This window comes from Equus quagga, chromosome 4 (assembly GCF_021613505.1).
Source record: "Equus quagga isolate Etosha38 chromosome 4, UCLA_HA_Equagga_1.0, whole genome shotgun sequence".
NCBI classification, from domain to species: Eukaryota; Metazoa; Chordata; class Mammalia; order Perissodactyla; family Equidae; genus Equus; species Equus quagga.
Window position 1 is genome coordinate 10,915,925 of NC_060270.1, and position 13,487 is coordinate 10,929,411.

The window sequence follows — 13,487 nt, forward strand, 5'->3', positions numbered from 1 at the left end:
AAATTGCTGCCAGATGTGTTTTGGTGTTCAGAATCTTTCAGATTTTAGGAAAACGATACATTATATGTATCTTACACTATGCAATTAATTCCCACAATACATATGCAAATACATGAAGATTCTGATAGCAAAAGTGTATGAATAGTCATTAAGTAAGATAAATTAAGATGTTAAGCCGTTTCACATTAGTTCTGGTCAGAATTTGCAGCCAAGTAAGTTTGGATCAGATTGAGTTTGCCACCAAATGCATTTAAAAATGCCACGACTTAGTTTTCAGAACTTTTGTGATCTTCATGTTGTCTGTCAGCATTTGTGGACCCATAAGGTTTTGTTCATTAACCAAAACCTTCTGTCGTTGTTTAATGAATCATCTTACCATATCTAATTCAAGTGGGTAGATAGAAAGTGTTACTATTTTCATTTCCCCAAGAAAAGAAAAAGTGAACATCTGAACAGAAGTTGGCATGATTCACTGAGTACTGCCCTAAGTACATTGTGTCAGACCTCAGAATCCTCAGGGACGGCTAGCCTCACCATCAGAGGAGCGAGGATGAAATGACTCATTCTAGGTACGAAGTTAGCACGGAGCAACACTGAGATTCATGCGCAGTCCTTCAGCCCTGGGTCCATCCTCCTCCTACCAAATCTTGTTTTCATAGGAAAAGCTTCCAATGAAGCTAGAAGGGGGGAATTCGGAAGTATGCTTGTCTCGAGTTTAATGAATATATCATAATGCCTAAGGCCTTTCACTAAGAAGTGGACTGATTATTGTAAAGTTTGAAGTATATTTTGATTATTTTTAAGAAAGGATATAATTAAAAAGTTCAAGCTAATTTTGAGTATAGAATAATAAGGATACTTTTTGCTGTTCTCCCATTTTTGTTTTAACTGTTTAGATGTGCCTGGCGTCAGAGGGGGTGAAAATGGAGGAATCAAGGCTAGTAAAAGCAAAAGAATCAGATGGCGGAAGAATTAAAGAATTGGAGAAGGGAAAGGAAGAAAGAGAAATAAGAATGGAGAAGACAGATGAAGCCAGGTTACAGAAGGAAGCTGAATTTGAAAATTCAGCTACAGAACACATAAGAGATTCTAAGGAATTAAGAAATTTCGAGGAGGTGAGAATGGATGATATAATGGCTCTAAAAATGGAAGATCCCAAAGAAATTAAAAAGGAAGAATTAGAGGAAGATCAAAAATGTAGTCACTTCCCTGATTTTTCTTACTCTGCCAGTAGCAAGATAATAATAAGCGATGTTCCCAGTAGAAAGGATCACATGTGCCATCCTCATGGAATTATGATCATCGAGGATCCCACAGCATTGAACAAACCAGAAAAGCTAAAAAAGAAAAAGAAGAAAGGCAAAATGGATCGGCATGGAAATGATAAATCCACACCCAAGAAGACTTGCAAAAAGAGGCAGTCCTCGGAGTCTGACATCGAGAGTGTCATGTACACCATTGAAGCCGTGGCGAAGGGAGACTGGGGCATTGAGAAACTTGGAGAATCTCCTCGCAAGAAGGTCCGCACATCCTCAAGTGGCAAGGGAAGCATTTTGGATGCCAAGCCACCAAAGAAAAAAGTGAAATCAAGAGAGAAGAAAATGTCCAAGGAGAAATCCTCAGACACCACCAAAGAGTCAAGACCTCCAGATTTCATTAGTATTTCCGCCAGCAAGAACATTTCTGGTGAGGTGCCAGAGGGTATAAAAGCAGAACCATTGACCCCCATGGAAGATGTGTTACCACCCAGCTTGTCGGGACAGGCCAAACCTGAGGACAGTGACTGTCACAGGAAAATAGAGACTTGTGGCTCCCGGAAATCCGAGAGGTCTTGCAAAGGTGCTCTTTATAAAACCCTGGTGTCTGAGGGCATGCTCACCTCTCTGCGGGCTAATGTTGACAGAGGTAAGTGACTTGTGCAGATCCTAGAAGAATATGGAAATCTAGCAGAATTTCTCCTTTAGACTTGTTGAAAAGAACCACCGTAAAGAACAATATGTTATCAAAATAATATTTTACGTTTGATGGTTCTTTATGGTTTATGGATCATACACATTTGTTGTTTTACCTACATCTTCTCTGGCACCATAGAGGAGAGTTTGTATTCATTTTGTGGGTAATTCTCAGGATACAAATGTTCAAAGCAATTCAAACTTTTTTTTACTGGAATGGGCTGGCTTTTTGCTTTCAAGAATCATTATTGCATGTTTGGAGCTATTAATCTGATTTTTAAAACTGATGGAAAGAATTTCCTGAATCAAGCAGATATGTTTGGCAGAATCTTGACTTGCAGGCTCCAGAAGCAAATAACTTATCTAACCCTCTCCATTAGGTAATTAAAACTGTAATTGAAGTGAAGGGCTCTTTAGACCATAACAGTATCCAGAAACGAGTTAATGTGTATATCTTTATATGTATTATACCATAGAGTGTTTCATATAAATTCATCTATTTTAAAATATAGCATCTGGCGAGGGACTACTTCTTTCCAAGCTGAATTCTAGCAAGAGATGTATGAATAATAGGTCTAACAAGCCCTGAATGAACATCCTTGGGAGTATATAGTTCTCCAGGGATGTCATTCCACTCAGTCTTGGGGAAATTAGAATTAATAGTGCCCACCAGCAAAGGGCTCCCACACCTTAGGCTGATTCTCTAATAGAAAAGCTACTAGTGGTTAGTCTGTCTGTGGAGTCATGCAGGTACCTGTTGAGTTATGACGAGACAACCCATCTAGGGGCTGTGGGTCACTTTTTCGCAAGTTCTGTTATTAAGGGTAGTCCATCATGAATGACTCTGAGAACTCAGAAATATAGAGAGCATCGTGCAAATGATACTTAAAAGGTCACTTGTGAAGCAGCTAAGATGATTTCCCTGCCATCCCACTATACCCAGCACGTCCTTTTTTCTTGAATTTCCTTAGGGAAACGAAGCTCAGGAAAAGGAAACTCCTCCGATCATGAAGGGTGTTGGAATGAAGAAAGCTGGACATTTAACCAGAGTGGGACCAGTGGGAGCAAGAAGTTCAAGAAGACAAAGCCGAGGGAAGACTCTCTCCTTGGGTAAGTGCCTGGGAGCACAGTCAGCCACACTGCACAGACCCCAAGTGTGGTAGGATGTTCAAGGTGAACACAAATCGCTACCTGCTATCCTTTGAGCACTCACGTGGCACTTACTGCAGTCTTAGCAAACACATGAGGAAATACAAATCAAGTGTATCACAGGATTCCTGCTGTTTGCAGGTCGTGTGAGTGCCACGTCATTCACGTTTTAAGTACAGTACAAAACATGCAGATTTTAGACTCAGACCTGAGTTCGAATGGAGGTCCACCATGGATTAGCGGTGTGATATTGTAAATCCTTTAGTATTACCAAGGATGCATTTTCCCATCTGGAGTTTACAGTGGATGTTATAAGTCTGTTACATTGTACCCATTTTACATACTGTGTATACGTCCTTTAATATTTCTAAAGGTATGTACATATGTTTATAAAATAATGACAGCTGAAAATGCAAGGTAAATAAAATGTTTCTACCGCTAACCTTACTTTGTTTAAACGGTGTTCTGTTACTCTAAGATAAAAATATTACGTTGAGTGTTCTCCTAGTATAGAGAATATTCAGTAGTTAATTATGTATTGAAATGGCAATATCAAGCAATAGCATACATCAAGATAAAATCATCGAGAATTATTTCCTTTTTTATGTTATGCCCAAGACTCTTAATATAAAACAGTTTGTTAGTTAGGTTAGGAGAGCCAATACTTTATATTGCTGGGGAAAGCATCTACATCTTCAGTTGTACTATTTTGAAAATCCTTTGAGATTTTTTTATTAGCCCAGTTTGAAGAGAATGCATTGAATAGAAATAAGAATTATATTTTCCATATTTTTTCATAAGTGTGTTTAAAGGTATGCCAATTTTATGCATTGGGAGGATTGTATTTGGTTTATTCATAAATATTTGTATTTCTGTTTGTGGAATAATATATTTTTTCCTTGGAGGTTACAGTGCTCTCAAGTCTGGTTAATTCTCAAGCTCTAGGTCATCACAAAGTCTGGGGGGGAGTTACTTTTCATAATGATGATTCCTCAAGATTATTTATATTGAGATGATATATTTATATATATTTCCTTCCTAATATTTTTAAAAGTCCAAAGTAGTTCAAATTAGTTTTGCTTGCATAATGCTTAAACAATGACATGAAAATCCTCACATGTGTCATTGTCGAATGATACTTTCAAATGCAGAATTTCCTTAAAAAGTGGCCACCGAGTGTCAGGACCGATGCCTGGACTCCCAGTGCTCTGTGGGTCTGCATGCCGAGAGAGGAGGAAGTCTCCTTGCAGACGGTGTGAAGTCCTAGGGCAGTAAGCGGGCCTTCAGGATCCCCACAGAAAGTTCTCTGATGCTGCCACTGGAAACTTCTGACAGCCATGAGAGAAACCTTTTCACCAATCTTCTTTGAGGAAGAAGAAAAGTGAAACAATCTTTTGAAAATGTGTCCCTGAGAAGAGATTGGTGTGTGGGTTGTTTTGTTTTGTTTGTTTTTGATCATTTCTAAGGAAGCCACATGTATACCTAGGAGTGTGGTTTTCTGCAGGCTTAAGTCAACAGTAAACCTCTAGCCTCTCCTCCTGTCACCCCTTTAGACGTTGGCCATTCAGAGTCAGACTTCGCTTTGTTCAGAACATGCCAACATCGTGCATTAGCAGTGAGGAATGCCGGTTCCTACAGTCTTCTCTGAGATTTCTAAATGAGCATTTTAAACCTTTTTATCACAGAAAACGTGCTACCTGTTTAGTTAACTGTAGCCAAGAAAAATTCGCTTAGTGTTGACAGTTCTAATTTTATAGATTTCCCCAAGAAAAACGTAGGTGATTATTCTAGTTGGAAAAAGAAAAAAAAACTCCCAAGGAACCTTAAGAGTTACATCTTGCATTTTGGAGTTTTCTTTTGGTTATTCAGAGTATCTGAAAAATTCACAACTTATAGGTAGCTTTCTGGTAGCAACCTGTTAGTATTAGATAGTATCTGCTTTTTCATTGTGTAAACATTTTTTAACTGAATAAGACGATTTTATTAAGAGAGGAGCATCACCCCCACCCCGCACCCTCACTGCTCTGATAGAACTCACTCATGGCTTTTTTACTTGGACCATTGTCATGGTTACCTGGCGGTCTTATCTCTGCTCCCCAAGTTTTGTACATTCCTCCAAAACTGAGAACAGTTTTAGGTGGACACATCTCAAGTCTACCCCTTAGGTAGCAGCCTAACACGTTAGCTAGTAGCTTCTTGTAAGTTGGTGCTCAGAGCTGCTCTCTTCCCAGTACACCTTCCATTTTCCATCTACCAAGCAGCATGCTTCTCCTGCAGCTTCTCCCATCTGTTTGGGCTGCATCTTAGTTAATAAGTCTTACTAAGTGAAAGCCAGCAGCCAGCATAGGATCCAGCAGGCATGCTGCCATTGCCGTGGGGGGGCCTTAGAGACAGTCAACACAGCCCCAGGATTTCCCACCTTTGCCGCTGACTTTTCTGAAATTGTTTGTGGGTTGTGTTAAAGCAGTGTGGCCTCTCTGCCACCGTGTTCGTGAAAACTGGCTCTCCTTTTCTCATTGAGTGTTTTATCCTCATCCTGGTCAACTGTCTAGAATTTTTTTCTACTATTTGAAATATTTTTACACATTTTCTTTGCATATGTGTTTTAATCGTGTACTAGTCAATAAATATTTTTTTAAAACTAATCTTACAAAATTACCTGTATGCTGTGTTACCGGTAAGCTTGCCAATATATATATGAATCTTTAGAATGAGAAACGTGTCTGGGTGGAACTTGTTTTGTATTGAACTTAATGAAAAATTCCCATGCCAATGGAGAGAATGGCAATTTCTCCACTTCAAAAATATTCTGATATTTTAAATAAGGTTCCTGCTTTTCTAAGGTAATAGCCTAACCCGTCTTGTGAGTTTACTAAGAAAACTGTGCTGGTAAATCTTCTCAAGCATTCCTGGAAAGATGTTTTTTGTCCTTGCATAGAATTTATTAACAATGCCCTAATTCTCGGGGACCCTGTTTTCAAATGGAATATCGTAAAATAAATCTTGCATCATTTTCTGTTTAAAGATTTACGTCGTGTGCGGATTGATTCCACCTCCCGCTTCTTTTCTTAGGTCAGCAAAGCTGGATGAAGAATTTGAAAAAAAATTCAGCAGCCTCCCTCAATATAGTCCTGTTACGTTTGACCGGAAGTGTGTCCCTGTCCCAAGAAAAAAGAAGAAGACTGGAAACATGTCCTCAGAGCCGACGAAAACCAGCAAAGGTTAGATGCGGCCATACCTCCTGCCGTGTGGTCAGAGTCTCACCTGAACCCTCTCCTGAGCTTCTGCGTCTCCCTATAGGTGTATGAGTGGGTTTAGAACTGATTCTCGAGTGAGTGGAATTTCAGGTCACTTTCCAAGATGATGTTGCTTCCTGCCTCGCTTCTCTCCCTCCTTTCCCTCCTGATTCTCCTCAGCCCCTGTCCTTTGGCATCTCAACCTGTACATTTGCCCTTAAGGATGCAGATTTTTTGAAAAGTGTTGCACGTGCTCTTCGATCTTCTACTCTCCAGAATTCTAACTCACACGTTGAGCTCTTCTTGAGCAGAACCTGCTGGCTGAGGCTAAATCTTCTGTTCCCTGTGTCTGCAACAGGTTGGACTCTGGGTCTCTGAAATCGTTCTGTTCACCTAATAAGCAGACTCCATTCTTTCCTGGCAGTATGAACCAAATGAAACTAAAACTCCCCATATTGCTCTAGCAATCTACTTTTTTTATTGCTTTCGTTAAATTTGAAAAAAAATGTGTTTAGCCTGTTCATTTTCAAGAATATCAGGTTCTCCCTTGTGTATCAGGGAAGCTTTTAAAATTATCAGCAGGACTTGAAAGGGTCTCAGATTTATCAGGGGCAGCACCAGCTGGAAAAGGGGGCTTTTAAAGAGTGTGGGGGCCGTTTTCAGTGGTCTCAACACCTGGGAGCACTGTGACATTTATGGGGCATGGGCTGAGATTCTAAGCATCCTGACCTGCTCAGGACATCCGAGCACAGTGAAGGAAGGATTGTCCTACCAAAATGACAGTATTGCCCCCATTGAGACACTTGTCTTCTGATTTTACTGTCGCTCTAAAGATTGGTGGGGGAAATGTGCCTCTAGTTTTTTCCACAGATGCAGGAGACTTCATTTGGTTAGCTCTCCTTTAATTAAGGACAGTGAATGGAGAGATGAAGAATTGGTGTGGCTGAACTTTTTATTCCTGTCAGGATCAAATTTTGAGTAGGATTTGATGGAAGAGTTCTTGTAATTACCCTGCAAAAGTGGCTGCCTGTTACCTGCTTTATGTCGTGTCAGATTAATTCCCTTCTTTTGTGTAGTTTAGATGGATGGATGGATGGATAGATAGATAAAATATATATCTTACATAAATCTTGCTGAGTTCTAGCAATCATGGATAATGATAAGAGATAAATATTAATGAGGAGATACAATTTCGTGGATTTTGAGGTAATAGTTAAGGTGTATGTCTGGGGAAAATTATGGTTTCTTCTCTGAAGAAATCTAAATCTTTCTCCCTCGAGACCTAAAAACCCCTTTGTGCATTAGAATCAACACAACTGAGGAGGGTTGCTTTGAGATTGTATCTCAAGATGGGTCTGAAAGGCTAAAGAAAATCCCCATTTCGTGATTAAAGGCAGAGAGGAACGTGAAAGTGATTTTAGAATTAGCTCAGTTTTCCTCTGTGGTTAATAAAAACAAGTCTAGTGAATAAAGAACTAAAAAAGAAATGTCACCTCACCAGTTTTGCTCATCAGGGAAAACAAAACAGGATTGTATCAAGATCTTTCAAGATAGATAGGAAAGAAAGAAAGTAGGCTTCTTGACAGGGAGGTAACTGAGCACCATAATGGATCACCATATGAAATGACAGTCCATGTGCCCTCGAGATGCTTAAGAATAGGCAAAGTAGTCCGTGAACCCAAAGATGCCAGGTATCTTGATCTTCTATAATTTTTGGATTTAAAGTTGCTGATAATACCTGACAAGCCAATAAAATGGAACTTAATTGATTGACATCCAGGACATATTCTCTTCCTCTGCTCCCTGGAGTTCGAGACATTCATTTTAGACCTCTAAAGTGGGCTGAATTATCTATCAGGGAACGTAACAACAGGTTTGTTTTTGTAAAGCTATAAAACCCTGAAGTTAGGATCTATTTTCATGAGACCTTCTCTTGGGTCTTAGTTGTCTGTTATATATTTTTCCTCTGCCCGCTGAGATTAACAGTATTTCTTTTGATGTGAAATAGCTTTTTGGAGTTTTGGACTATACTTCATACAGTATCATCTTAACTCTGCTGTTACGCCTCTCAAGCCACAGGGTCCCTGGATCTTATTCAGCGTATCAGGAATTACATAGGTGGGAAGTCTTTCAAGCCTTTGGATTTTGTTCTGCGTTCTGACTCGTGGAGCAAGATGCAACTGAAATAAAGCAGAAATTAAATAATATATTCTCTGTTTAGCAAACTAAAGAAATAGTATTTGTGACATTGTAATTTGGCATTAGCAGCACCAATATACTATCCTACAAGTTATTAATGAAATTATCATACCAGCTGTGCTGTAATTGCCTGATCTTTAGAGGATAGAGGAGATTGTTTTCTTAGACTCCAGACCCTTTGCATAATGAATCATCCAAAGCAAGCACTGTGGATGAGATCATTAGTTCATTAGTAAAAGAGCGTGTATCCATAGGAAACCTCATTTTCCCCCAACAATTTGCATTTTGTCTATATTCTCTTTTCCCCCATACTTGTTATCATTCAACATTCATTATACTTTTTTTCCTGTGTTATACTAGGTACTTCTTTAGCTACTCCAGACTATGTAAAATGTATAGAATTTTTCTGAAATGTAATTTCTAGAGAAAATGATTATGTATGCATTTATGCAGTGATATATCTCAGAATCATCGTACCTGCTGGGCACTTCTACTTTCCCAGTGGTCTCCTTATTTATATCTGTATTTCAAGTAGTCTGTTCCCCTTTCTCATTGTCCCCTCCACTATCTCTGCCCTGTCCCTTAGGACAGAGTCTTGTCAGAAACTCTACAGTAAAAAGGGATGAAAATAACTAACCGCCACCTCCCTCCAGCTGGGCTCAGGCTACCTGGGAGTAGGGTTAGGAGGTAGATGATTGAGGAATAGAATTTCCCTTTGCTTCTAAGAACAAATTGTGCAGTAAATTATAATCCATCTAACTCACAATGCAGTTCAGCTGAAGAAAGCCCGTTCCTACGGTGTTTTCCGGTGTATCTCTCACAGTTCCTTGCCTCTATTCAAATGAAAGCTTTAAATTATAAGTCTAAATTTAATTGTAACTTCTTAGGAGATTTGTTTTGACACATCATTTTAAGTATACTGTTAATGTATGAAGCACTTTTTACAAAAGTATCAGAAGTCAGAGTGCTCCGCAAAATAGTAATTTTCAAACAAAGTAGGGTCATGGAGAAAAACTTGAGTTCAACTTCGAGTGTCTAAATTATGCCCCAGCTTGACCCTTGACTTCACATCTCTTTTAATTCTTCTATCTTCGCACGTGGTTCCATAGCGCCTTTATCAAATATGCTGTTGACTTTTCCCATTTTTTTTTTTCCAATGCACACTTCAATTTTAAGATTGGAATTTCAAGTGGTTGCGGATTTGAGATTGTAAAAAATCATCAGTGGTAATAAAAGCAACAAGTTTCCAGCATTGAAGGTTGAGGATGGAGTCCTCCGGACTGAGCCCTCGCGGAGGATTCCTCCAGTGTTCGAGAACTCAGATCTGGCGAGAGCCAGGCCAGCTCTCCTAACAGGAAGGGAAAGCTTCCAGATTGGGCAGAATCCTGTATTTTGCCTTGTAACTGTGTGAGTCTTCATTGCCACCAAACGTTTTCAGGGACATGGTGACAGCACATTTGTGAATATAGACGGATACCCAGTATAATCCTGAGTTCCTCACCAAAGCACACATGTCCAGCCCAGTGAGGTGGCGTCTTCCCCTCAGTGAATCCCAACTTGACTGTGGCTGGTTTACTCAAACTTATTCAAGTCAGCAGATCCACGTGCCCAGCAGCTGGGAGCTAGAAATTATTGCAAAGGAATGTATTGTTTCATTGGTTATTCGTTACTTATGTGTCCATTACAAAAATGACAGCCTAGTTTTAGAATAAAACCTCTGCTCTTTTTATCACTTAAAAACGTGAAACTGTAGAATATGAGCTAAGCCACCATGTTCAGGTTATGCCTAATATTTGTTTCCTACAACAGTTCTAAAGAGCCAGGTTCACTTAATTCATCTTACCCGCTGACTTTAAAAAATTATCATAGTGGCTAATACTGAAATAGCTCCTGGGTCACTGCAGCTTCTCACCCCCAAAATATCCGTTTTTCAGCAAGCCATGGACAATATTAATGTTTTGGAAAGGTTATTGTTAATGTCTCTATGGCACCTCTCTTATCTTCTCAGATTGTGGTTTGTGTCTGCTATTTACTACCCAGCTGTGAAGTTGGGGTGCAAAGGAGATTGCTACCTTCAAAATACAGTCCATCCTGCCCCCAAACTGAAGTGGAGTCCTAAGCTAGTTACATGCCAGCGACAAGTGGTTTTGTCCTAAGGAAGCAGAAGCTGATGCAAATACTCTTTCAAGAAATTTGGTAGGAAGACGAGGGAAAGAGATGGGCTGGAAACTTGAGATGGTAGTTTAGTAAAAGTTGCCGATGCTTTGTATTCTGAATGGTTCCTTCTAAAACTCTTTTCTCTGCTTTTCACTTTCTACCTTCTTTTCCCTCCATGGATGTTTCTGTTAATATAATAATTAACTAAGGAAAAAAATAGCAGTAAATTTCTTTATATTTGGTATTTATGACAGATTTTGACTTCATATTTTCTTTAGGCAAAATATCAAACATATCTGGTGGGCGAAATCAAATTGTTCGCTTCTTGACTCTGAAATTGCCGCTTTTCAGTGACTACAGTTACAGCTTATCTATTACTCCTTCAAGTTTGTCACTTTCTTTTTTATCTGAAGTTGTCATTCACTTAGATTTGTTTCATAACTGTAGTTTGGGGATGGCCAGGAGCAAGGAAGTTTAAAAATAGAAGTTTACAGAAGCTCCTCTATGCACTAAACCACTCTGGATGTTCTTTTTTCATGTTAAAATTACAGGCTCTATCTTTAGCTTTTTCCTTAAATTGTACTTTTTGGATTTCTCTGCGTATGGTTGAGTCTGAAAATATGTATCCTTTTCTTCTTTCTAATGCATTTCATACATCAAATCAGTTTGCTTCTGGGAACCACTTTCTCATCCCATTGTCCTCATACACAGTGATAAATACAGAAATCATTTTCCCTATGATCCAATAACTTATTAAATTATTTTCCTATGGGTAAATCTCTAGGATCATTATGGTCCTGAGAAGTCTCAGCATTGTTTTCCTGCTTTCTTCTACTTCTGTTGTCTGTGATTGCCTGTGTATCTATCATTCAGGTGCACCAGCCTGCAGTTTCCTGGGTTGTATAAAATATGTATGAGGCAGTGATTGCAGATGGATTATAGAAAGTACCTATAATGTCACTGCAGTGTATACACACAATATATTTCCTTTGTATTTGTTATGTTTATTTTCTTTCCCTTGTTGCTCAGTTTTTCCAGAAAAAAGTCAACAAGAGGCATGTCCTATTTCTATTTCAAACCACCACCAGCCAATTCAGAAGTATTTGCTATTGGTTATTTAGAAGGATGGCTTGGTATAGTTATCAAAAAACACTGGCACAGCTTTATGTTAACAGTAACAACTGTCATTTCTTGAGCTCTTATTTGATGCCAAGCAGTGGTTTAAGAGCTTAATTTATTTGTTCATGCAACAAATATTATTGAGAACTAGTCATGTGCTAAGCACCATTCCAGGCATGTGGAATATATCCACAAATGAAAACAAAGAATCCTGCTGCCTTGGAGATTATGTTATAGTGGAGGTACCAGACGATAAACAAGCCTAAACAATAAGCAAAGTATATAATGTGTTAGAAGGTGAGACATGCCATGGAAAAAAAGAATAGGTTTGATAGAACAACTAGGCAAAGGATCAGCAAGGAAGGGGAAACTTGAACAGCGTACACCAACTAAACCTAACAGACCCATGTAGAACACTCCACCCAACGATAGCAGAATAAACATTCTTCTCAAATGCACATGGAACTGACTCCAGAATGTACCATACGCTAAGCCACAGAACAAACCAATACATTTAAAAGGACTGAGATAATTAATATTATGTTTTCTGACCACAGTGGAATGAAATTAAAAATCACCAGCTGGAGAAAATTGGGGAAACTCACAAATATGTGGAAATTAAACAACACACTCTTAGTAACCAATAAGTCAAAAAAGAAATCAATAGAGAAATCAGAAAATAGTTTGAGATGAATAAAAAGGAAAACACAACATACCAAAGTTTATGGGATACAACTAAAGCAATGCTTAGAGGGAAGTTTACAGCTGTAAATATATATAGAAAGAAGAAAGATCTCAATCAATAACTTAACCTTCGACCTTGAGATGCTGTAGGAAGAAGAACAAACTAAACCAAAAGGAAGTAATAAAGATCAGAGAGAAAATTAAATGAAATTAATTAAATAAAGAATAGAAAAATAGAGAAAATCAATGAAGCCAAAAGCTGGTTCTTTGAAAAGAACACCACATTTGAGAAATGCCTTGTTTTTTTTCTTTTAAAGATTGGCCCTGAGCTGACATCTGTTGTTAGCTAACTTCTGTTTGGGGCTTCTTCTCCCCAAAACCCCCCAGTACATAGTTGGAGATTCTAGTTGTGGGTCCTTCTAGTTGTGCTATGTGGGATGCGGCCTCAGCATGGCCTGACAAGTGGTGCTAGGTCCACGCCCAGGATCCAAACTGGCAAAACCCTGGGCAGCCGAAGCGGAGCACACGAACTTAACTGCTTGGCCATGGGGCCAGCCCCTTGAGAAATGTTTAGCTAGACTGACCAAGAAAAAAAGGGAGAAGACTCAAATTATTACAATCAGAAATGAAACAGGGGACATTACTACTGACCTTACAGAAATGGAAAAGATTATAAAGGAATACTATGAGAAATTATATGTCAATAAGTTAGATAACCTACATGAAATGGACAATTCCTAGAAAGACATAAACTACTGAAACTGACTTAAGAAGAAATAGACAATCTGAATAGACCTATAACTAATGAAAAGATTGAATTTTGTAATCAAAATAGTACCCAGGGAAAAAAAAAGCCCAGGCCCAGATGGCTTCACTGCTGAATTCTACCAAACGTTTAAAGAAGAATTCATACCAGTTTTTCACAAATTTGTCCAAAAATTAGAAGAGGAGGGAATATTTCCCATCTCATTCTGTGAGACCAGTAATACGC

General features: G+C 38.8%; 1 protein-coding gene across 5 annotated transcripts in view; it reads left to right on the forward strand.

The window, feature by feature from the left end:
* BBX (BBX high mobility group box domain containing) overlaps positions 1-13,487 on the forward strand; it is a 258,252-nt gene that overhangs the window by 225,125 nt on the left and 19,640 nt on the right. For all 5 annotated transcript variants that reach the window (XM_046658686.1, XM_046658685.1, XM_046658688.1 and 2 more), the window contains 3 exons: positions 897-1,905; positions 2,924-3,062; positions 6,174-6,322. In XM_046658686.1, coding sequence (XP_046514642.1) covers positions 897-1,905; positions 2,924-3,062; positions 6,174-6,322 — 1,297 coding nt within the window. The remainder of the gene's footprint in view (positions 1-896; positions 1,906-2,923; positions 3,063-6,173; positions 6,323-13,487) is intronic.